The 24,874-nt window shown below is 40.5% G+C and overlaps 2 protein-coding genes across 2 annotated transcripts in view; one reads left to right on the top strand and one right to left on the bottom strand.

Moving 5' to 3' along the window:
• Window positions 1–2,877: 2,877 nt before the first annotated feature.
• Window positions 2,878–18,063, top strand: DLD (dihydrolipoamide dehydrogenase). The gene is made up of 14 exons (XM_053943294.1): window positions 2,878–2,960; window positions 3,901–3,976; window positions 4,686–4,765; window positions 8,465–8,533; window positions 10,378–10,447; window positions 10,803–10,903; window positions 11,237–11,380; window positions 11,536–11,637; window positions 12,725–12,915; window positions 14,297–14,467; window positions 14,849–15,038; window positions 15,415–15,552; window positions 16,864–16,953; window positions 17,055–18,063. The coding sequence occupies exons 1-14, from the start codon at window positions 2,922–2,924 to the stop codon at window positions 17,118–17,120; spliced, it is 1,527 nt and encodes a 508-aa protein (XP_053799269.1). The 5' UTR covers window positions 2,878–2,921; the 3' UTR covers window positions 17,121–18,063.
• A 4,670-nt stretch (window positions 18,064–22,733) lies between these two features.
• LAMB1 (laminin subunit beta 1) overlaps window positions 22,734–24,874 on the bottom strand; it is a 42,281-nt gene continuing 40,140 nt past the window's right edge. The window contains exons 32-33 of the mRNA XM_053943213.1: window positions 23,988–24,147; window positions 22,734–23,089 (exon numbers count right to left, since the gene is read on the bottom strand). Coding sequence (XP_053799188.1) covers window positions 22,953–23,089; window positions 23,988–24,147 — 297 coding nt within the window. The 3' untranslated portion in view covers window positions 22,734–22,952. The remainder of the gene's footprint in view (window positions 23,090–23,987; window positions 24,148–24,874) is intronic.

Genomic DNA, 24,874 nt, shown 5'->3' with positions numbered 1-24,874 from the left:
CTTGAGTGAATGGCCAATACAGGGATCAAGCCCACAAGCTTGGCATTATTAACACCATGCTCTAACCAACAGGGGTTTAAATATAAAAATATTGGGCACATACAGTCTCCAGCATTGTTGAAAGGCCGATCAGAGAAATCCTTATGGAAAAAGATAGAAGAGGAATTCTGCCTGCTGAGCAGGGCCTTTTTCCTGGCTGTGCGGGAAGGAGCAGAACGCTGCCCCCTGATGGAAATACTGACGTGTGCAGAAATGAGTACACCTGGAACGCTTGAGAACTCTTTTTCAATTTCAGGCAAGGTGGGAAATCAATAGTATGATCTACATTGCATATCACTTACCTAAAGCCACATTTAGGTGTTTTTAGCTTAAATTGAACAGAATATTATGTACATCCTAAATTAGGTAGAACTCACTATAGAAGGAAAATTTTCCTGGCCCATTGTTGTTTTCCCACAGGCAATGAAGGATTTAAGTTTTAAAATACTGTCGTGCTGAAGTGCAAAAAACAGAGGAATGTAGATTGTGCAATCTATTGTTCTAGAAGAAAATACAATCTATTTTCCAGAAGAAAATATAAGTTCTGTAAAAATATACAGAGCATTAAATTAAACCATGCTAATTATAAAAATGGGTCCAAATTCTAGTTCAATTATTTTCTTGATTAAATAAATTGGAAGCAATTATTCCAAGACACTTGAAACTATTTTGAAAATTAAATATTTTAGATTTTATATTTTTGAATGTTTTAAAATTTGAATTTATGTGCATTTCACAGCCACAGAGTCACAGAACCGGTCAGATTGGAAGGGACCACAGTGGGTCATCTAGTCCAACCTCTCTGCTCAAGCAAGGTCATCCCAGAGCAAATTGCACAGGATTGCATCCAGAAGGTTCTTGAATATCTCCAGTGAGGTAGACTCCAAAACCTCTCTGGACACTCTGTTACAGTGTACAGTTACCTGCACAGTAAAGACATTCTTCTTCAGATTCAAGTGGAACTTTCTGTGCATCACTTTCTGCCCATTGGCTCTTGTCCTATTGCTTGGCACCAGTGAGCATTGCCTGGCTCCAATTTCATGGCACCCCCCTTAGATACTTGTATACATTGATGAGGTCCTCTCTTAGTCACCTCTTCTTGAGGAGAATTTTTTCCTAGAGAATGTTCTAGATTGAGAATATTTTCAATAATATTCTAGTTCATTTTTTTCATGATTAAATAAATGGAAAACAATTATTCGAAGTCCTTCCAAAATTACCTTAGATTTTACATTTTTTAATGTAAAAAGATGTATGGGCATTTCACTGTCAATTAGATGGAAGAGGTTTCTGTCTGAAACATGTAATTTCCCTTTCTTTGCTTGTGCCCAGGTCTTCAGATGCAGTCAATCTGGGACCGGGGGCTGCTTTGCTCACCCCAGGGTTCACTTTGGTGCCAGGTTGGTCAGTGAGCTCCCAAGAACCAGCACAGATTGGGGTCTGACCTACTTGAGAGCAGCTCTCCTGAGAAGGACCTGTGAATTTTGGTGGATGACAAGTTGATTATGAACTGGCAGTGTGCCCTTGTGGCCAGGATGACTGACCAATGGTATCTGGGGTGCATCAGGAACATTGTAGCCAGCAGGCCCAGGGAGATGGCCCTCCTCCTCTATTGGGCTCTAGTGAGGCCACATCTGGAATGCTGGGTGCAGTTCTGGGCTCCTCGGTACAAGCAAAACAAGGCACTGTTGGAAAGGGTCCAGTGGAAGCCACAAAGATGATGATGGGACTGCAACACCTATCTTAAGAGGAGAGGCTGAGGGAGCTGGGCCTGCTTAATCAAGAGAAGACTGAGAAGGAATCTCATCAATACATACAAATGGAAAGTTGAATATTAATTAGCAGTGCCCTGGCAGTCAGGAGGGCCAACCATGTTCTGCAGGGCATCACCAGCTGAGCCAGGGAGGAGATTGTCCCACCCTGCTCTGCACTGGGCTGGTGTCACTTCAAATCCTGGGAGCAGCTTTGGGCATCACAATATAAAAAAGACATTTGAGTTATTAGAGGCTTCCAAAGGAAGCCATGAGGATGGTGAAGGGTCTGAAGGAAAAGCTTTATGAGGAGAAGATTTATGAGGACTTATAATGCCACTTGGTCTGTTCAGCCTGGAGGAGACTGAGACCACCTTATTGTGGTCTTGAGCATCCTTATTGGGGGAAGTAGATAGGTGGGTGCCAATCTCTTCATTCTTGTGATCAGTGACAGGTCTCAAGGAAACATCATGAAGCTGAGTCAAGGGAGGTTTAGACTGGACATTTGAAAAAGTTTCTTCACCCAGAGGGTGGTTGGGCACTGGAACAGGGTCCCCAGGGACCCTGGTGCTATGACCATGCAGTCATAGCACCAGCATAACAGAGTTATAGAAGAGTTTGAAAAATGCTCTCAGGCACAGGGTGTGACTCTTGGGGTGTCCTGTGCAGGGCCAGGAGCTGGATCCTGATGGGCCCCCTCCAACTCAGCATATTCTATGATTCTCTGATTCTAGAAATATTTCAAAGACTGGTGCCAAGAGGATGTGCCAGATTCTTTTTAGTGGTGCCGGCGACAGGAAGAGGAGCAATGGCCATAAAGTGAAACACAAGAAGTTCCACCTCAACCTGAGGAAGAACTTCATTGCACTGAGGGTGGCAGAGCACCGGAACAGGCTGCCCAGGGCGGTCGCGGAGTCTCCGTCTCTGGAGACATTCCAAACCCGCCTGGATGCGCTCCCGTGTCACCTGCAGCAGGTGACCCTGCCTGGGCCCGGGGCGGGCCGGGACCGCGCCCAGCGCTCGCTCCCGGCCCTGAGGCCCCAGCGCCCGCCTGGCCCCGCCCCGCGCGGCACTGCGCCTGCGCGCGTCCGCGGAGTCCTTGAGCGGCCGGGGCGCGGCGGCACCGCCGACATGCAGCGCTGGGGCCGCGTTTCCTGCGCGCTCGCTCGGGTACGGCACCGGCGGGGCGGCGAGGCGAGGGCAAGGGAGGGAACAAGGGACGGAAGCCGCGCCGGGCAGCTCGGGCCTGGGCTTTTTTAAGACCTCTCAGCCCGCCGGGGGCGTGCGTGAGGGCGGGCGGGGCCGCAGAGGCGCCTTGAGGCGGGCGCGGGCCTTGGCCGCGCTCCCCTTCCTGCTGCGCCGTCCCCTTGCCGGGCGGAGGGGACGCGGCGGCTGTGACGGCCCTCAGGGTCCGTGAGCGGCAGGGACCAGCCTCGCTGCTGTCCGTGTGCGTTGTCGGTGCTGGTCCCCCGCTGTCCCGGCCCGCGGGAGGCCGCGGCCGTGGTGGCTGCAAAAAGCGCCGCCGTCAGCCGGCCCCGGCTTTTGGGCTGCGGTGCTGTGGACTCGGCAAATGCTTCCAGGGACATCCTGTACTCCAGTTACAGGGTGATCGGCCCTCGATGTGTTTGTAGCAGCTGTTCTGTGCTGTCCCATTACTTTTCCGTAAAGGTTAAAAAAACTTGCCCTTCTGTGCTTCCTATGAGATACAGCTGCCTTTTCATAGGAAGTGGCTGAAGGGGTTGGTTACAGAACAAGACTCTTCATAAACTCCCGTGGATATCTAATTTGTGTCATTATGTGGTTTGAGAGTTGTAAAGAGTTGAAAGCTTTGTAGTTAGAGGCAGCCTGAGGTGAGACTGAGGCAGACTGAGGTGACCTGAGAACAGGTGTGATGACAGACTGCGGTGACAGAGCAGGTAAGTGGCAGAGCAACTTCTGCCTCTTGTTCCAGTCAGTGCCCACTGTGCTTCAGTTGTGCTGTTCGTGTTTTGGTTAGCTGGTGACAGTAACTGTATGTACATCTGTCTGGCTGAATGCTTATTTTCCCTCAAGGATAGACATAAACTTGTAAAACCAAGGGGTTCTTTTTATTTTTTTTTTTTTTTTTTAGAGAAGCCATTTTGATCGAATTCATCATGGTCTTCAGGGAGTTTGTGCAGTGCCACAAAGGTCCTATGCTGATCAAGGTAATTTCTTGTGAGAAACCTTTTTTGGACAAAAAAAAAAAAAAAAACACCAACCCAAACCCCCACAAAAAACAGAACAATACTTCAAACTCGGAAATCAGCCTTCGAGATGAAATCCATGTCAGGATGGAGACTGAGATGAAAACTGTGGTTTATTTGCATAATTTGATTTCAAGGTAAAGCTGTAAATAGAAGTTGAACTTCACCATCACTGTTCTTATGTTAATTAATATTCTAAAAGAGATTGTGGTTACAAGATATGAGCTAGGTACAAAGTTCATAGCTTCCACTGCTTTATAATCAATAGAGTTTCCACAGATGCCTATTGCAGCCGTGTTTTCCCCTTTATAAATTTGTGGCATACAGCAAGCATTTATGTTTGGTGCTAAACATCAATAGAAGCTATGTTGGAAGAAATGTTACAGTAAATTATCGAGACATCTTGGGTTAAGTTCTTAAAGGCTTTAGAGCAAGAGGGATGGGAAATTCAGTTTGTTGATGTCATTTTACATTATTTTCCTTGTGAAATTTAAGACTGGTTATTTTTCTTGTGGAATGAATACCTTTACACAATCTTTCCCTGTCCAGAAAGTTACTTTCACATATGAGGTGTAGCTTCCTTATCTAATCCTATTTCATTAACTTGCATAATTATTTATATGCAGTTATTTTGCTGAAAAAACAGTAACTCAGCTGTTCTCTGTTTCAGTTGATGCCGATGTCACCGTTATTGGCTCTGGGCCTGGAGGATACGTTGCTGCTATCAAAGCAGCTCAGCTTGGGTTTAAGGTGAGACCTTGAGACCTCACTCAGATAGCAGAATACTCATCCAGGTGAACTTGAAAGGTGTCTGTGTGATACTGGAATCCTTCTGTCACATCTTGAGCCACCAGATGCTGTAGACATCTTTTGCTAATCTTTCCTTACCTTACTTACCTGCATTATGCAGAATTTGAAATGGTGATCTGACTATCTGTAGCCTTGCTACTGACAGAGCTTACTTTTGGTTGGAACTGATGATTGAGGTGAACTTATACTCTTGTGAAAGAGAAGGTGGGAAAACAGTGCTAAGAAGGAATTTTTCTCTCAACAAAGTAAAAAATAAGGAGATCATGACTGACAAAAAGACCAGTGGAAAACTATTCTGAAAAACAGACTGAGGGAACTCAGAAGGGGAAAAAGCCATATTCAACTGATAGGCTTTTTGAATATGATTAGTGAAATTCTACTGCCATGTGAGAATTTTAGAGGCAAAAATGTATATAGAAATACTTAGTAGTATCTTAGTTACATTTATTTATGTTCATCTCTGTTGTTCTGCCTGTTGTCTTTGAGCACCTTTCAGAAGAGACTGTTTGTCTCTGATGTGTACCAGTGGTGTGTTATTTAATTAAGTATTGTGAGAGTTGTATGTGTATGATATATTTTAGATGTTTTTAAAGTTATAAAAATACAGAACGTGACTTCAGGATTTTTTTTTTTTGCCTTCACTTCTTAATATGAGATCAACTGGCACTCTTGGCACTGCGTTATTGTTCTCGTAATTATCTGGAACTCTGAGAAGGTGGTGCTAGCAGTCTTGAGCATGTTTCTGCTGCTTGGTATGTCACAACATTTCTGAATTACCTAAAATAGACGTCATGACTGAAATGAGCTGGTTTGACCACCTGGTAAGGACAAGAACTTCTGGTGATGAGTTCCAGTGAAGCACAGGAATGGGGGGCCCTACGCAGCATGTAGACTTCATCTTTCAGTATTTTCAGAACTTGGCTGTACGAGGCCCTGAGCCACCTGATACATCATAGAATCACAGAATGGTGTGGGTTGGAAGGACTGTTCAACTGGCCTTGTTCTAACTCCCCTGCCATGGACAGGGGCACCTTCCACTAGACCATGTTACTCAGAGACCCATCCAGCCTGGGCCTCACAGTAAAGAATTCCTTCCTAAGAGCTGATCTAAATCTGTACCTTTCAGTTTACGGCTGTTTCTGTCACTAAATGTCCTTGTGAAAAGTCCTTCTCCAGCCTTCTTGCAAGCCCCCTTTAGATACTGGAAGGCTGCTGTAAGGTCTTTCCAGAGCCTTCTCAGCCTGTCTTCATAGGAGTGCTGCTCCAGCACTGTGATCAACTTGGTAGCCTCCTCCGGGCTTGCTCCAGTAGGTCCAGATCTGTCCTGTGTTGGGGGCACCAGAGCTGGACACAGTACTCCAGATGGGGTCTCATGAGAGCAGAGTAGAGGGGGAGAATCACTTCCCTCGATGTCTTTGATGTTGACTGTGTTTGGAGAAGAAGGTTTGACTAGATGGCCTCCAAAGGAGGTCCCTTCAAATTGAATTTGTCTGTAATTCTGAGTGTTGTCCCTCACTGGTCAGTACTCCCACAAATGGGTGCCAGTAACATCTTTCTGGGTATCTTTTAGCCCTCTAGTATGTAACTGTATCAAAATATAAGTTTTTGAGATTCCATTAAGTTGTACATCTGCCTGTGACCTAGAGCAAAATAACTGAATTGTCTTTACACATCTTTGTGAATTACTATTTTGTCATAATAAGTACTCTTGTTTCTAGATGTATGTGGTTACTTAGCTAGTAACCTGAGAAAAAAGGTGCTCAGTGCTGCAGGTTTTAATTAAGATTGTGGCCTTCTGCCATGTGGGTTCATGTTTGATTATTCTAAAGCTATTTTTGTGGCTGGCTATAAAGCAACTTTTCTTGGAACAGTACTGTCCTTGAGTCCTTCATATCTGTGATTAACAGTAGGATACCATGCACAAGGGAGTTAAAAAGTGCCCTGGATTCTGTTTTTCATAATAGTAAAAAATCATTCTGTTACAGTGTTTCGCAGCTAGTTAGAAAGGGGAAAATGCTTGGACATACTTGTGTATGTCACCAAGTGAACATGTGTCAAACAATAGTGAGAACATTTTGCAAATAGTATAATTATTTTTCCTTATAATAAATATTCTTGTGAATGTATGTCCAAATTCACGTTTTTGTATGTCTGTTTTAGGCCTTGCTGAACAACTCACATCTGTATCACTTGGTAACATACACAAGTATCATTGAATAAACATGTAGAATAAACATGTAGAATATTTTTGGTGTCCTTGAGGAGTCCAAGGAGATGTTTTAATTGACTGGCAAAAAGATTGTGTAGTTACACCATCCATGGAAGAACCTGATTCTACTCTACTGAATTACTTAAATTTCAGTTTTAGTGCTATTTCTACTAGCACAAGCATTGAGTCCTTGTATCAGCACTACAGCATCCCATGTTACTGCCAGTAATGTTCTCTGGGTATTGGCTTTCCAAAAGGCTTTGCTTGGCCTTGTCAGTGAAGTTTATGTAAAATGGATGAGGCAGAACATTCTTATTGGGTAAAGTTAGTATCAGTCTGGTGCTGTTTGATCCATGGTGCAGCTTTTAAAGCCCTTGTGTTGTTTCATATGTGCTTAAAACAAGAGGAAGAAGAGGTAGGGGATAAGCATGTCTCCAAGTGTTCCTGTGATTTGATTTGGTGAATTCTGCTCTTCATGTTACCATCACCTAACGTAGCACAAAAACAGCAATTTAAAGAAATTATGAAAGACTTTCACCTAGGTAGTTGCCTCTCAGTGGACTGGAACTCTCAAGAGTGTAAACCAAAGTTACAATTATATTGAATATGTGTGTGCCTTCCAAAGGAGATGCCAATTCCTTTGCTTCTACAAAAATGGTTTAGGATACTCTCTCCTTCATTCTCTCTCCCAGTGATCTGTTTTTAAATGAAGTTTGACAGTTGTTTTTGTCCTTTGCACACTTTGATGTTGTCAGCTTAATGAGAAGGAGATGAAATATTTTCTGTCCCTGTTGTTATTGACCTTATTCTTGATTGGTTTTGCTGAACTTCATTTTTGCTTTTTCTTTCTTTATAGGTGTTGGTACAACTTCATAGCAGTGGGAGGAAATGTTGTTTGTGGCTTGGGGGTTTTGTTCTGTTTTTTCTTTGAAGAAAAGATTGCTTCATGGGATTTTAATCTGTACCAGTTCATTTACCAGTTGTTCTCTTGTTTTTATGAATCTTCACATGATTTACATGTTTTGCTTTTAGCAGTTTTTTCTGTAATTGTTAGGGGGGCATCTTTCACTGGACTGAGTCTTGTATTTTATTTCATAGATTTTTGTAGTAGGACTGCAAAAATACATACAAGTAGCACTTATGTGAATGGTGCAGTGGCTGTCGTTTGCAGACAGTAAACTGGTGGAGTTTGGTAGAGAATTTGGTTACAAAGAGCTATTTTGTGGGTTTTAAGTTAACCAAAAATGAGGGAAGGGAAACATGAGCCATAAAATAAATCTAGGAATTAAATTTATGGGACACTTGTAGAGGTAGAATTACTAGACAAGTAGACAAATGTCTTTGTCATCAGTTCTAAATTGTGAGATAGCCTATAAGGAAATGGTGGCAGAGTATTACTAAAAAATCCTTCTGGTTTTTTTTTCCCTCAGACTGTCTGTGTAGAAAAAAATGCAACGTTAGGGGGAACCTGTTTGAATGTTGGATGTATTCCATCCAAGGTAAGTGTGCATGTTTGTCATAGCTTCATTAAAAACAGCTGACATGATGTGCTTCACTTGGAAGGAGATTAATTAGGAAGGGGTTTCTCAAGATGGATATACATGTAAGAATGGCCTGGAGGGTGAGGCTGGTGGTGCTTCTGTGGAGTAATACAGATGTGGGGAGAAAGAGCTGAGTCCAACACATGCACTCTGAAGGAAAGGAGAAGCATGAAGAAATAAATAAGAACTTCATGTTTGACACTGCCAATCTAGTTTAAAGTAATTTCAGACCTCGGCCTTCGTAAGAGCAATGCTGTTGCTGGGGAATCTGCCTCAATAGCACGCAGCAGGTGGAGGAAGACACTGCTAAGGCCAGGTTTGTGATGGCTGTAGTAACAGGCATAATATTCTTAACAAGATCCCTCCTAACAAGATCCTGTTGCTGTTTTTAAACCTTTTGCTCAAGAGGTTCTATTAGCATGGGAGGAGAAAATACAGTATAAATACTAAGTTTTAAAGACATTTATATTAATTTTTCTAACATTTGAACATTAGTAATCATTCTAATGAGATACTCTGAATCTTAATGCATTGAAGCACCACTCAAAAATGTTAATCCATACAGTGTTAACTTGGAAGTTTGAAACCCTGCTAGGATCTATTTAACTTCTCAAATACGTTTTTATTTTTTATCCTTTAGATTTCTTATGAAAATACTACTGAACCCATGGCTAAACTTGAATGCTATCTAGAATTCTTTTGGATTGCAGTAAACTTAAGAAGAGGATATGTAGGCTGTGTACACCAAGGCAATAACAAATGATTCAAATATTCCTTTCCAGAAAACTACCCCAAATAATACCTTGGGCATGGATTTTTTTTTTCTTTCTAGTTGCTAAAATCTTAAGCAGTGCTTGCATCTTTTAAGTAATGTGAATGTTACAGATTCAGGGCTGTGACAGTTATGTGAAGTAGAGAAATTGCTTTTAAAGACAGTTGATAAAAATTATAAAAATGGAATTATCTTACTTTGATAGTGTTAGTTTTACACAAACATATGTAGATAAGGCAAGTATTTCAGAATGCCCTTTGAATCTTTTACTGTGCCTGCTTTAGTTAGTTGTTGTGTTTAGATCTAGTGCCAACTCACACTGTTGTCCTTGCAAAGATACAGATAATTTCATATTTGGGGTGGCTATAACAAAATAATCAATTTTCTTAGTAAGATCCTGCTTTAATTATATTGTTATTTCTAATCAAAATACAATTATCAAGCTTCTGAATTTGAAACTACTAATTTATTGCCATCCATATAAAAACTATTCTGATTTTACCAGTGAATTTGGAAAGATCCATGTACCTAAGCTAGCTCCAAGCCATCCAGCTTCAGCTTGGCTGGCTATGCAGTTGTAGAAACTTCAGCATAAAATCTCAAAATTTAACACATATATGTCTACACAGGATAAAATCCTAACAGGCATTTTAGTTAGATTTTTCTCATCCAATTTTTCTCTATCTTCTCTTTGGCCATCAATCACAATTATCTTTCTCTTCCTCTACTTCCTCTGTTCCTTTTTTTTTTTTTAATCTCTGTGGAGTAATTATCAGTTTCTATGGTGAAATGAGCAAAAAGGATAGGTGTTGATTTAACTGTTTTTTATTTCTATGCAAAGTATGTAGCTTTACTGAGTGTTCCAGTAGGAGCTACTGTGTACAATTTCTGTGATTGAAATACACCTTTCCAAATATGTGTGTGTCAAACAATAGTGAGAACATTTTGCAAATAGTATAATTATTTTTCCTTATAATAAATATTCTTGTGAATGTATGTCCAAATTCATGTTTTTGTATGTCTGTTTTAGGCCTTGCTGAACAACTCACATCTGTATCACTTGGCCCATGGAAAAGATTTCGCTAATAGAGGAATTGAAAGTGAGTGAAGAGCTCTCAGTGCCTGTTACATAAGTGGTTTCCACCAAGAAGTAAATTTAATCTTTCATATCTGATTAGTATGGTTTTCTGGTCAGAAAATTTTCAGAGTTATAAATAATATCCTTTATCTGTCATTTGGAGGCTTAGGAATGTGTCTGCTCTTTGAATTCTGACTAATGGATAGATAAAGTTGAAAAGTGCCATACTGATTTTCAGCATAGCAGTTGTTGAATGTAACCTTTAGCATTTAGTAGGGCCATTCAACACATCTTTCTGTGCCAGCTGTTAACTGTGTTGAGGTGAGCTCCTTTAGCATTAACACACTGCCACACTTGCTGTTTTGCTTTAACTTTAGTTACAGGAATCCGTTTGAATCTAGAGAAGATGATGGAACAGAAGAGTAGTGCAGTGAAGGCCTTAACAGGTGGAATTGCTCATTTATTTAAACAAAACAAGGTTAGTTTGGATTATATACTGAGGTATATCCATTTTTCTGATGTAACTTCTTAGTTTTTACATTTTCATATTGCCACATAAATTAGAGTGACTGATATAACGAGGGCAGAATTTGGATGTTTCTCTTCCAGAAAACTTTTAAATGCCCAGTGCCCTCATTCTTAATCTGCTTAAAGGAATAGTATACCATTCCTATTCCTACTAGTATACAGTTACTTTGTGATTTGTACCAGGTAGCGATGCAGAAAGATGTTTAGCATTTGTGAGATTCAGGTGAAATGCAGCCTGACTTATATATTTGAACCTGACTTCACTGTATTCTGATTACTAAAGGTTGTACATGTATCTGGGTTTGGAAAAATAACTGGCAAAAACCAAGTCACTGCAACTAAAGAAGATGGCAGCACACAAGTTATCAATACAAAGAACATACTCATAGCCACAGGCTCAGAAGTTGCTCCCTTCCCTGGAATTACTGTACGTATTTGAACTTAATTGTACTTCCTTTTCAGTGTCTCATAGCCACACAATTTAATGTGTAATCATGGTTTGCACCTGATTGCACGTTCTGTTCTATATATAATATGTAAAAGAGATTGTAAACCTCCCTTTGTGCATTTCTTTGTCATTAGATTGATGAAGATAACATTGTGTCATCCACTGGTGCGCTGTCACTGAAAAAAGTTCCTGAAAAGATGGTTGTCATTGGTGCAGGAGTCATTGGTGTGGAACTGGTGAGAGGATATTTAAACCACTTGACCTTTAATTTGTAAAGGAAAAAGGTGGTGTTTTTTTGTTGTATTTGATGGTTTTGCTGTGATTTAACAGTTCAGTGAGTTGTAGTGGATCTGTTCAGACTTCATAGCCTGCTAGCTCCATTTTTTACCAGAAAAGCTGGGATAAGTGTTTGTTGGGTCAGTGCTTCTGCAACTGGTTAGATAAGCAAAGAAATTAGAGAGGAGGATCCACGGCCTTGCATATTATTTTTCTCTTTTGGAGGAGTAGGGATGTGAGGGAATGCCAGGTTAGTCAGGATGAATTCTTTTTTTTAGTAGTTAATCATAAGAGATGTTTAATGTGATCTGGTAGTACATATTCTATCAGCCAAAAGCATGGAGACTTTGTAGTTCATCGTGGTCTGAGTCCTTTTACCTCACACCTACACGTTTCAAAAAGAATTTATATTTGCTGGTCTTGCAGCTGCTTGAAGCTGTGCCCATCTGCCAAGTAACCTGCTTAACCTGCTGACCATTAAGCTGGGAAAGAGTAAGCAAAGTGAAATTCTGTATTGGGTGGATGTGGGTAACTGTAAGCAAGCAGGGTGTACATGGGTTTTGTTGGTGAGGCTGATGATCATGGTTAAGGTTATAAATACAGACAGGACCAGCAGAGGCTCCATTTTGTTGTGTAAAATTTCCTTAATGTGGTATTGTTTTGATTAATTAGTAGTGGTATTAGGGCACCACAAGCAATTCCCTTTGGGTTTTCCTTTCAGATTCTTTGATTTTGAATTTTCTCTATACGTATAGTATAAAACATACTTGAGTTATATTTAGTTATCTCATTAGCTATTTCTTTAAAAGCCTAATTCCTTGGATTTGATCATGGAAGTTTTGAGTCTATAAATAAACAATGATAAATCTTTTCCTGGAAAGGCTGGGAGAAGTTGAACTTGTTTTATTTTATGTCATGTTTGTAGAAACTGATCAGTTTGCTATTACATATTATCCTGCTTTAGAAGAGCTGTTGTAAATATTAGACTAAAAGTATCTGAAGTTTGCTTTTCAAAAACTCTTTTTACCTGTATTGTTGTAACTGCAGGGTTCAGTTTGGCAGCGCCTCGGTGCAGATGTGACAGCTGTTGAGTTCATGGGCCATGTTGGGGGAATGGGAATTGACATGGAGATCTCTAAAAACTTCCAACGTATTCTTCAGAAGCAGGGATTCAAGTTTAAACTGAACACCAAAGTTACTGGTGCTACCAAGAGACCAGATGGAAAAATAGATGTAGCGTAAGTATTTAACATAAAACTAAAGCAATGCAAAATATATTCTTCCTTCCAATCCATCAAACCTATTTAAAAATACAGTCTGACAGTATTTTTTAAACAGGAATGAAAATGAATTCTTTAGTGCAATTAAATGTTTATCCTTCTTTAACAACTTAGAGAGTTCATAATTTTAGGTTTTATTAAGTCCCGAGTTGCTTATACAGGAGAGGTTCCATTGACTTGAGTTGAGGGCTTTCTGGCATTAAACCACTGTTATAATGAGATCATAATAAAAGCAGAACTCTAAATCACTATTTTCATGGAAGATATTTGTTTCTGGTATAACTAGCATAAATACCATGATTGTTCATACATTCCATGCCATTAATTCTTGACTACATAGGAAGGTCATCTTGTCTTAGGGTAAGCCTGGCAGAGATATTACTGTTCTTGAATGGAAATAAATGAAACTACCTGAAGAATTTATTTTGATGGTCTTACTCAAGACCTTTGAAGTTGTATACATGAACAGTTAATATAGAAACATGTAAAGCAAATTTGCTTTGTAAAAGTCCATAAGTATGCACTACTTCTGTTTGTGTTAATGGATTCTCTATTCAGAAACTGTAGTTTAAAAAAATGCTTGATGTTACTTCACAAAAACAAGCTTAAATGTATTTTCTGGGAACTTACTATGGTGACTTTTACTTGCTGTATCACTGTAGCTTGGGACAGTCTGTCATCCATCACTCTAAAGGTCCAGGATTTGGGCTTCTTTGCAAGCCATGCTGATTGAATCTCTCATGTAGTCTGTTTCTACTTTTAGGTTACCATTTTGGTTCAGAGTGTTCTTTTGAAACACACTTCCACTTATCCTCACTTCCCATGCTTTGGTTCTTGTGCTCTTAGAGTATGTGAACTGAACTTGTTCTGTGTGCAGTTAAAGACAAGGTGCACTTGAGGGATGCATGGGATGCATGGCAGCTGCTAACAGGTGTTTGGTTCCTGGGCAAGAAGAAAGCTTGCTTAGAATACAGGGCCCTACCACACCCCAAAATATATATATGATATACAAAGTGTATATACTTTGGGTGGCAAGTACTCAGCAGCAATGACTTTGCTGTACACATTTGATCCTACCAGATCATGCTATTTGCTATTGAAAATACACCCTGATTTTCTCTCTGACAGTTGTTAAGAAATGTAGTAAGAGGTGTTGCCCCTTCCTCCCTCTTCACTGCTGAACTCTTGCAAGGAGGCAGCACAAGGCAGGCGGAATGAAGTGCTTTGGGTGCCAGACCCAGCCGGGAGATCACCATCTTGGGTCGTATTAGTTACTAGCCAGAGAAAGATAAGGCTACAAGTTTACATCTTAGCATTTTTCCTTCTTGTTTTGCTGTAGTGTTGAAGCTGCTGCTGGTGGCAAGGCAGAAGTAATAACTTGTGATGTGCTCCTAGTTTGCATTGGTAGGCGTCCTTTTACAAAAAATCTAGGTCTTGAGGAAATTGGAATAGAACTTGATAAGAGGGGGAGAATTCCAGTCAACAACAGATTCCAAACCAAGATTCCAAAGTAAGTAAGACTAGTTTTTTTTCCTTTTTTTTTAATGCAGAACACTTATTTTTAAAGTTTAATTTAATAAAACACTTCTGGTTTTTAATAACAGAACATATTTTCCTTTTCTGAAAAGAAAACTCAATATATCCTGTCATTTCAGTAGCTAAAAATTTTAGTCAGCCTTTGAAGTTTTGTGATTTAAAAGTCACTGTCTGCTTCATGTCACTAAATACCTCTTGAAGTGTGGTCATTCTGTGGAAAATGCTAAAATGAAGTATTTTAATCTGTTTTGATTAAGAGTTTTCAGTAACATGTTTAAACAGACTTATGTAAGATAGCCCAGGTGTGCTAGGATGTTTTTAAACACTGTCTTATTCTGTTTCATTGGTCTGATAGCATCTATGCTATTGGTGATGTAGTTGCTGGACCTATGCTGGCCCACAAAGCTGAGGATGAAGGCATTCTTTGTGTAGAAGGCATGGCTGGGGGAGCAGTTCACATTGACTATAACTGCGTTCCCTCTGTGATCTACACTCACCCTGAAGTGGCCTGGGTGGGCAAGTCAGAAGAACAGCTGAAAGAAGAGGTACTGTTTGTTTTCTTTTCTGGCAAAAACTATTTTTTCCACCTTGAGCTTGGTTTCATTCTCTAGTTGTTTATCTAGCTACTTTATCCAAATTTCTGCATTTGAATTTATTGCTTAGGGGGTGTACGTGAAAGATGCTCTTCTGTATGCCACTCTCCCAAGAACCACAGTTCTCTTTAATAACTTGCATTTTGTGACATTAATATTGTTTGTTTGCAAATTATTTTTTTTGTACACTCTTACACCATTTATGGTGATAGTTCATGTACATTCCTGTGTCTCCTGTTTTAGTTCTGTATTGCTTCTCCTCATGTATGTAACAGCTGGTTGCATTGTTCTTTTTGGTCATTAACTCAGTAACACATCTGTTTTGCAGGGTGTAGAATACAAAATTGGGAAATTTCCGTTTGCTGCGAACAGTAGAGCAAAGACAAATGCTGACACCGATGGCATGGTGAAGATACTTAGTCAAAAGTCGACAGACAGGATGTTGGGTGCTCACATTTTAGGCTCAGTAAGTGTCATCAATTGTGCTTTCTTGGACTTGTAATGTTCTTTTTATTTTGTGTTGCGTAGTGGTTGAGTTAGAAGTGTCGTTTGTGAACAGGAAGGTTTGTGTTCACCATACTTTTTTTTTTTTACAGTTCTGTTCTGCACCCCTGCCCTCCTTCCTGCTTTTTAGTTACTTTGGTGTAACTAAAAAAAAAACAAAAAAAAAAAAAACAGCTTTTTTTTTTCCCCCTCTTGAATTGCTATGGTTATTTATTTAGTTTCTTTGACAAGTTTTGTGTGGTGAGGTTTTTGGTGATGGTGTTTGTTGTTGTTTCTTTTTCTTGTTTTATTTTTATGAATACAGCCAAATACTTGAGAGAACAGCAGGAATTGTTGATTCAACTTTTGGAAGTTGAGGGAGCTGAAAAGACTGTGACTTTTTCATTGGCTTTTTCTTTTTTCCCCTTCTCTCTAACTAAAGACTTCAGCAAAGGTGGTAATCTTATGCTGCAGTCACCAAATCTGGGGTTAGTAATTTATGGAATTTAGAGTAAAAAAAACTTGGGATTTCCCCTGTTTAGGGTTTTGGTGTTTAAAACAAAGTTAGACCCTAATCTTTCTCTGTTTTGTTTCTTAGCTGTAAATATTTTTTTTTTCAAAATAATGTTTGCAGAAACACTTCCATACATTTTTGTGTACACCTTTCTTTAAGAGAAACACCAAACCGTTTTCAATAAGATTCTATGCTACTTAATTTCTCTTGCAATTGTAGTAATTTAGAAACCAACATGCCTTAAAGGAAGCACAACTTTATTTGTCTCATAAAAAACCTGATTTTCTTCATTGGGAAAGGACTGGGGGAAAAATCTTACGGTTGTGGATCTGAGTGTTAAAAATGTAAGAGGAGATTTAACTATTTTTGACACCTCAAAGATACAGTCTCTTAGTAAATATGCATAAATACAGCAAAGAAAAATGAGGGTGTAGGTGTAGTAACATGCTTTTTTAAAATCTAGTTATCTATTTAACTTCTCAGGGAAGCATTGAAGTTTTGGTTAAGTTTCCTTTCATGGAAAAATGCCTAGCTTTTGCACAACTCTCAGGAATGAGAGAACAAATACACAAATACTCTCATTAATGTTTAGATTTATGCTAGGTTTGAGCACAATCACCAAATAGATTACATTACTTACATTAGAACACAAAGTGCTGGTTAAAACATAACTTTTCATTTTTTAGCAGAAAATGCGTATTTATAAGCTGTTACTGATTCAGCAGAACCTGGACAACTGCGTAAGAATTTGTGCTAATTGCAAGTACCATTAAATTACAGGGTGCTGGTGAAATGGTGAATGAAGCTGCCCTTGCTATGGAATATGGAGCATCATGTGAAGATGTAGCCAGAGTTTGCCATGCCCATCCAGTAAGTGTTTTCTAGAGGGGCTGTTGAACACCATTACACAACGTGCTGTTACTCCATGTAGCTATTAATGACTTGTAACTTTTTGTGTTTGCTCCCTACAGACAGTGTCAGAAGCCTTCAGGGAAGCAAACCTAGCAGCATCCTTTGGCAAAGCTATCAACTTCTAAAATGAAAGAGCAGATCTTTGTACATACATAGTGCATCTCTGAAAATGGACTGTGGGCCCTTATGGAAGGCTGAGTCTGAGGATTTTAGGACTGACTTAAGTGAATATCTTAATTTTAAACATCAGATATTTAAACAAGTAGAGTTTGGAACAAGTGGAATGATTCAGTCTCTCTAAATTAAATACTTAAAATTACATGTTTATTTACACAATGAATGTTGCAGAAAAGCAGCCTGACACAACTCTTCTTTTTGGAAACCAAACATTTTGCTGCTGCATGGGATTATCAGGTGTGCTGGTCAGAACTCTGGATGATTGTCCAGCATACCTTGTATTTTCTTATTTGAAGTAGTGTTACAATAAACCAGTTGAATACGGGCACTTAAAATGCCACTGGCACTAAAAATGCCACTGTCACTTCCGCACAAAAATGTGTTTCCTTCTGAAGGGATTAACTTTGGTATTTAACCTACTTCTTACATATGAGTACCAAAACTTGTTTTGACCTCGTAGTGTTGGGATGTTGGGAGAAGAGGGGCTCATGTAGATCAATTAAAATTATATTCACTTTTTAAAGAGAAAATAACTGTCTGTGTGATTCTCCACGTCAGGTTTTCATATTGAAAACTCTTAAGGGGAAAAACTGAGTGCTGATTGAGAAATGAAAGATTGAAGACAAATTCATTGTAGTGCTACCTAATCCTTTTTGGTTTAAAGCTTCCATTGTCCAGCTCTCTTAAACTTGAAATACTAAAACTAGGTAGTGAAGCAGTGTTTGCTGTTAAATGCTATGGCATGAGGGTTATTCTGCACCTTCCACACATAAGGGCTGCAGTGTCAGCTCTCTACACAATTAAGATGTACTTTCTTCTCTTCTGTTTTCTATTTTGTTCTCTCTTTCTGTCTCTTCTGTAGTAAGAGAGCTTAATAAATACTTGACATGGCTGGAGGGTCTTCTTGGATTTTGTTTGCTGATTGGATCCTTGCAGTGTCTAGGTTGTTGATTATGTGAGCAAACTCACAAAGATGGCATCATTGGAAGATCTTTAACATGTATATGGAGCATGCCCAAATCCAGTAGTTAAAATTAATTTCTTTTCCAAGGTGCCATTTCTTCTTTTTTTTGCCAGGCTCTTCTGCCTTGAAGAAAACTTTCATACCTGCTGGTATTGTGCATGTCCTTTTTCATTGTGCCAGTGGAATGAGAAATGCACATTCAGAAGGTGGTGCTACAGCTATTTGGTTTTTTGTGTAGACAAGATGGTTATATCTATCTAGCTTGCTTTATAGCTTCTTATTCAAGTACTGATCCATTATCCATAGTGAAGTGATAGAGATGGATGGATGGAGATGGATTACCATATCAGTTAATCAGCAAAACACCAGTGATACTCTTCTGCATTGTGATTTATTTTCTTAACTCCTACTTTAAATGTAGATGGGGTTAGACCATACCACCTCATTAAGTTCATCATCTGATTCATGGGAATGCTGGATTTGTGAATTAATGTGGATCTGCTTTCAGGTGTTAGTAGGAAGCTGCTGAATGGAAAGTAAAGGTGAGACATGGAGCAGAAAAGCTTGATTCTTCCAATAGATCTTGCCATTTCAGAATCACTTCTAGCTTAACAAAGTTAAATGTTAAGTTTTAATCATGTGATTTGCAAGTTCTTCCCAGAAGCCTTGCTCTTTCAGAAGGAGTTTTGTGTCTACTCCCTCCACCTTCTGAATACCTGTAGCAGTCTTACTGCAGCTAATTCTTGAAGTTAATCAGTTACAAAAGTTTGTATCTCATTTTATGTTAAATGAAGTTTGAAAAGCCAGGGAAACTTATAACCAATAATACTTCTAAGTTTGTACTGGACACTAAGAGTTTTCCAGACACTTATAAATAAAAATCAAGACCTTAAAATTATTTTTGTTACTTCTCTTGCTGTCATTCCCATTCTAGTTAAGCGTACAAAAAAGTGTAAAAGTAAAATGAGCTGCTGAGCCACCTGTCAATGTTCTCATGGCAGTTAGGCCTGAGTGCTGCCAAATTAGCACTTATTAGCAGCTGCTGACTGTACTGGCAGCGAACAGTGCACGATACTGCTGTGATGATCAATTCCTTCAAAGGATTTTTTTTGTTGTGCTGTTTGTAACCTCTGGAGATGAAGGGTAATTATTTATTTAGCCATAATGCCCTTCAGTTTGCTTAGGCGGTGCTGTATCCTGCTGTAGTTGTCCTGATTTTGATGATGTTAGTCAAGGTTAGGTAAGGTGTCAATCAGAGAACATATGGACAGATAGAATCCTGGGGTCAGAGTGAGCAGTCAGGATGTGCAAACACATTGCAGCTTTGTGTGCTGACTTGTAGCTGATGGATGTTTGAAGCTGTAAATCAGTTTGTGCCATGCTGTACAGCTCTCTGAAGATGCACTGTAGTACACATATCTTCGAGCTGAAGTTACAGTGAACTGGATGCTACTCTTGCACATCATTTTTGTCTTAGAGCTGTCTGTGTACAGCTCCTTAACTGATTCCCATTATGTGCCCTTCTGAACTTTTATAGTCCTTTCCTAAAAAGGCTTCATCTTCCTGAAATGCTTCTACACTAATGCATGCTGCATGAGGAACCAACAAGAGGAACTTGAGGCTTTGTCCTAGTCCCATAGATTTGACATCTTTGCTATAAGCGAAAGCCAGTGGGATAAGTTCTGTGAGTGACATGCCTATTGGATGGTCAGGAGGGATAGGCAAAGCAGAAGAAGCAGAATGGTGGCACTGAATGCAATAGAATGTTAGAATGCTGGCAGTGGCACCATTAAGAGCCACTGGGTAAATAATGCAGATGTCATTGTGGGAGCCTACTATAAACTTCTCAGCCAGGATGCTGATGAATTGTTCTTTGAGAACTTTCAGATCAACTTTGAGAACTTTCAAATGCTTTCAGATCAACTCTCCTTGACATTATAGGGAACTTCAACTTGCCAGAAATTAACTGGGAGCATCACACTTGGGCCAGAAGATTCCTAAAAACCTGGATGACAGCTTTATAGGACAGGTTCTAAAGGAGATGACTTGGAAAAATGCCCTACTTGGTCTACTGTGTATCAACAGAGTGGAGCTCATAAGTGAAGTTGAGAATGGTGGCCATCCTGGCCACAGCAACTACAAAGGGATGGAGTTTAAAATCCCTGGTGACGGGAGGCAAAGTGCCAGCAAAACCTCAGCCCTGGACATGAGGAGAGCAGAACTTCAGGCTGCTCAGGGAATTAGTAAGGTACCCTAGGAAAATGCTTTCTCAGGTGCTGAGGTCTGTCAGTGCTGATCACTTTTTAAACATCACCTCCTAAGGTCACAGGAATGGGCAATTCCCAAGTGTTGGAATTCAAGCAGGTGAGGCAGAAGGCTAGCTTGGCTGAACAGGAATCTTCTCTTGGAAAAAAGGTAAAAAAGGAAGGTGTATGTCCAGTGGAAGCATGGTCAGGTGCCAGAGGAAGAATAGAGATGCTGCTGGCCACTGTAGGGAGAAAATTCCAGTGGCCAGAGCTCAACTGGAATTGAAGTTGCCAGAACAGTGGGGTACAATGAAAAGAGTTTTTTCAAATACATTAGTAGCAATGGGCAGTGTAAAAATAATATTGTCCCATTACAGGATGAGGATGGTCATATTACAAATAGGGTCAGGGACAAGGCAGAGGTGTTTAACACAATCTTTGCCGGTCTTCAAGACAGATGATGGAGCAAGGGGGTCTCAGTGCCCTGAGCTGGAGGACTATGAATTGTGCAGGATGTGCTCCAGCTGGATCCCTACAAAATCTATGGGGCTTGATGGGATTCAGCCAGGAATCCTCAAATCCTCAGGGAGCTGCTGATGTCATCAGAAAATGCCTGTTGATTTTTTTTTTTTTTTTTTTTTTTTTTTTTAAGCAATCTTGGGGAATGGAGAGGTCTCAGCTGACTGGAATCCTGGAAACTGCTGAAAGTTGTCCCTGATTTTCAAGAAGGGCAAGGGGGATCCTGGAAACTGGCAGTCAGAGGCCTGTCAGTCTCACTTCCGTGCCTGATAGAGTTGTGGAGAAAATTAATGTGGGAGTTAATGAGATGTCAAAAAACATCTGAAAGACAACTCAGCCATTGCTCACAACCACATGGCTTCATGAGAGGGAAGTCCTGCTTATCAAACCTGATTTATCACCACACAGCTGGTCAGGGAAGCCACTTGATGTATCCTTTTTGGATTTCAGCAAAGCTTTTAATGTTGTCTCTCATAGGATCCTTCTGGACAGAATGTCCAGCACACGGCTGGATCACTGAGTCACAGGTTGGGCACAAAGGGTTACAGTAAATGGGGTGTCACTAGTGGGATTCCACAGAGTTCCATCTTCAGTCCTGTGCTCTTCATTATTATATATCATGACTTGGAGACAGGACAGGAAGGGCTACTAAGCAAGTTTGCAGGTGATACCAAACAGGGAGGAGCTATTGACTTCCTCAAAGGCAGAGAGGCCTTGCACAGAGACCTTGACAAATTATAAAACTGGGTAATCACCAACCATTTAAAGTTCAGCAAGGGAAAGTGCCAGATTCTGCACCTGGATGTATGGACAGACTGGGGAATGAGAAGCTGAAAAGCAACACTGTAGAAAAGGACCTGGGGGTCCTGGTCAATGAAAAGTTGAATATGAGTCAGCAGTGCCCTGGCAGCCAGGAGGGCCACTCTTGTCCTGGGGGTATCAGGCACAACATGGCCAGCTGGGCAAGGGAGGGGATTGTCCTGCTCTGCTCTGCACTGGGGTGGCTTTGTCTCAAGTGCTGGGGGCAGTTTTGGGCACTACAATATAAAAATGATGTTAAACTATTAGAGAGTGCCCAAAGATGATGAAGGACCTTGAGAAGCTGTATAAGGAGTGGCTGAGTCTGTTCAGCCTGAAGGAGACCGAGGGGAGACCTCACTGCAGTTACAACTTCCTCATGAGGGGAAGAGGAGGGACAGACACGGATCTCTCTGGGGACCAGTGCTGAGGGAATGGCCCGAAGTTGTGTCAGGGGAGGTTGATGTTGGGTATTAGAAAAAGGTTCTTCACCCAGAGGGGTGGTCAGGCACTGGAACAGACTCCCCAGGGCAGTGGTCACAGCACCAAACCTGACAGAGTTCAAGGAGTCTTTGGACAGTGCTCTCGGGAACATGGTGTGACTCTTGGGGTATCCTGTGCAGGGGCAGGAGTTGAACTCAATAGCCCTTGTGGGGCCCTTCCAACTCTGCTTATTTTGTGAGTCCAAGCTTGGATTATGATATAAATTTGGTGCATTCATACTTTCAGTGCTGACCTCTCTGTTTTCACTCTACATACCAAGTGTTTCATAATCAGTGACATGAAAGTAGTTTTAGGCCTAAATGGGTATCATACAGGGGGTACACAATCCTTTTTGAATGCTGTGGCATAACTGACTACACGTGGATGGTATTTCTTCATTCACTGGTAATTTGTTCTGAGTCACCATATTATGTTTTATAGCAATAGTAACCCTTCTTTAGAATTACACAGTTCAAGCCAAGATTTTATTAGATCTCTAACCAGTGCAAGAACAAGACTTGCTAAAGGATTAATTGATGTACCATTGCAGCTACTGAAAATAGGCAGGAAGTTAATGAGTCATACTAGGTACATACAGTGATACAAAAGTACTGTTTATTTTCAACATCAAAAAGTTACTTTTCTTTGGTTCTGTGGCTTTAAAGTCAATATAAAACCTGTTCACCTTATCAGGTCTTAGTGTAATGTCAAAAAGAGCTAGTATAATACTTGTAAAACCCACCCTGAACACAAGCACTTCCTGCTCCTGTTTATAAGCAAGTGCTATAAACAGCAACCTTCTGGCTGATTGTCTGTAAGAGGGAGCGAACTGTCTCTTCCAGCTCCACCAACTGCTTGGCTTTGTCTTCCAGAACTTTTTGATTGTTTTCATATGTATTTTCCAAATCTGTAGGGAAAGGAAGGCAAAAAAAACAGCTTAATTGGTGGTGTTTTAATGCATGTAAATCATTATAGTTATGGAAAAACTACTATTAAAATTTATTTCTATTGTGGAAGATATTCTGACTGGGGAAAAAAAAACAAAAAACAAACAAAACCCCCACAAATCAACAAAGGCTGTAATGGCATCTTTTTGTTTCCTTAACATAGGGATGTAAAGGAAACAAAGAAGTTATTTTCCAAAGGTGAAAATCCAAAAGCATATTTTAAAATTTTAAAATTGAAAAGCATATTTTAAAATAATTGCCATTCTTTGCTCTATGGTGTCTTTTACAGAACAGTGAAATGTTTTGGCTTGTGATGATTAAGACTACTCAGCAAGTCACGGTAACTGTGCAGGAGTAGCAAAGAGGGGAAGAATGAATTCCTGGCCTGGCAAAACCAGAAGGAAAATTTAATACTGTCTCTGGTAGCAAGGGGCAGATTGCTGTGTTCTGGCTCAATCAACTTTGTCAACAGTAAATGTTAAATTAATCTGTGAACTGAAACTCCTGTGTCCTGATTAGCTTTTGTTTTAAGAGCTTTCCAGGGTGGAGTGAGGGGAGTACTGTTTGGAGATGGGGGTCTTGCTGGAACAGACAAGTAGTTTTGTTTCTTCCCTGGGGTGGTTCTGTGGACAGTGAGAGGTGCCACACCAGAAGTCTGTGTCTCACCTGTAAGTTTCAGTTTATTCTATAGAAATCTTTGCTTCAGAAGACTGTATTACGTCCATAAGAATAAGGAAAGCAGATCAAAAAAGTAACAAAAAAGTACCTTTTCCCCTTCTGCTGATGAATAGCTGGTTTAACAGCATGGAATTGCTTCATGTTCTAAGGTGCCAAATTACCTCCTCAGAACAGCCTTACCTTTGAGCAGCTGGAGTTTGCTGTTTGCTTGAGCCAACAAGGCTTTAGCTTCGTCTTGCAACACGCCTGCTTTCCTCCTGGCCTCGGCCGACTCCTCCGTCTTCTTGGCAATGAGCTCTTCCACGGTTCTGTACTTGCCGCTCAGCTCGTTGTTGAGGACCTGTTCCGAATTCAAGCACAAGATGGAGCTCACGCGAAGCCAATACAGCGGGAGGTGGCATTTCCTCCCTGTCCTTTACTAACCCGGCTGCGAGGAGAGACTACGCTGGGAGCTCACTTAACAAAAGCAGAAACGGTGTCAGGATATTTCCTACTTTCTGTCCAAGACTAAGAGCTGTGGTGAAGACTCATCAGTTGCTCTTTTGTAGATCTGTGGCTGTTTTACAGCTTCAATACTGGCACTTGGCAGAGATTTATGGGGTTCAGTTGCAGGGTTCTGTAACTAATGGAAGCCATGGCGTCTAGAACCGCTGGAAAGATACATCTGGCACTGCTCCTGGCTGAGTGGTTGCATCTGGGGAGGAATACCCTTGCTACCCTTTCAGCAACAAGAACTGAACTGGCTGCCCAGTTGGTATTAGTGAAGGTGCTGGAAAAGTAGTGAGGTTGGTTTCTCAGCTGTGCTTTTTGTTGTGGGGTTAAGATTAAGAAGTCCTATGGCCCAGCTAAATTCAACCATTGAGCAAGATAACAAACCATAGCAGCTCTGGAATTCTCTTGTGTTTACTTGACAGCACCTGAAATACTACTTAGTGCTTGGATATTGTTGAATTGATGGATAATGCAGCTCTCCTGTCACAAAATGGCTCTCTGGAGACTGGTAGGCTAACTACAGACAAGAGATGGGAGCAATGAAACTTCCTTCGGCAGACTGGTCAATTGTTTTG

The sequence above is a fragment of the Vidua chalybeata genome, chromosome 5 (assembly GCF_026979565.1).
Source record: "Vidua chalybeata isolate OUT-0048 chromosome 5, bVidCha1 merged haplotype, whole genome shotgun sequence".
NCBI lineage: Eukaryota > Metazoa > Chordata > Aves > Passeriformes > Viduidae > Vidua > Vidua chalybeata.
Note: the sequence above shows the minus strand (reverse complement) of the source record. Positions and strands in the feature narration are given on the sequence as shown.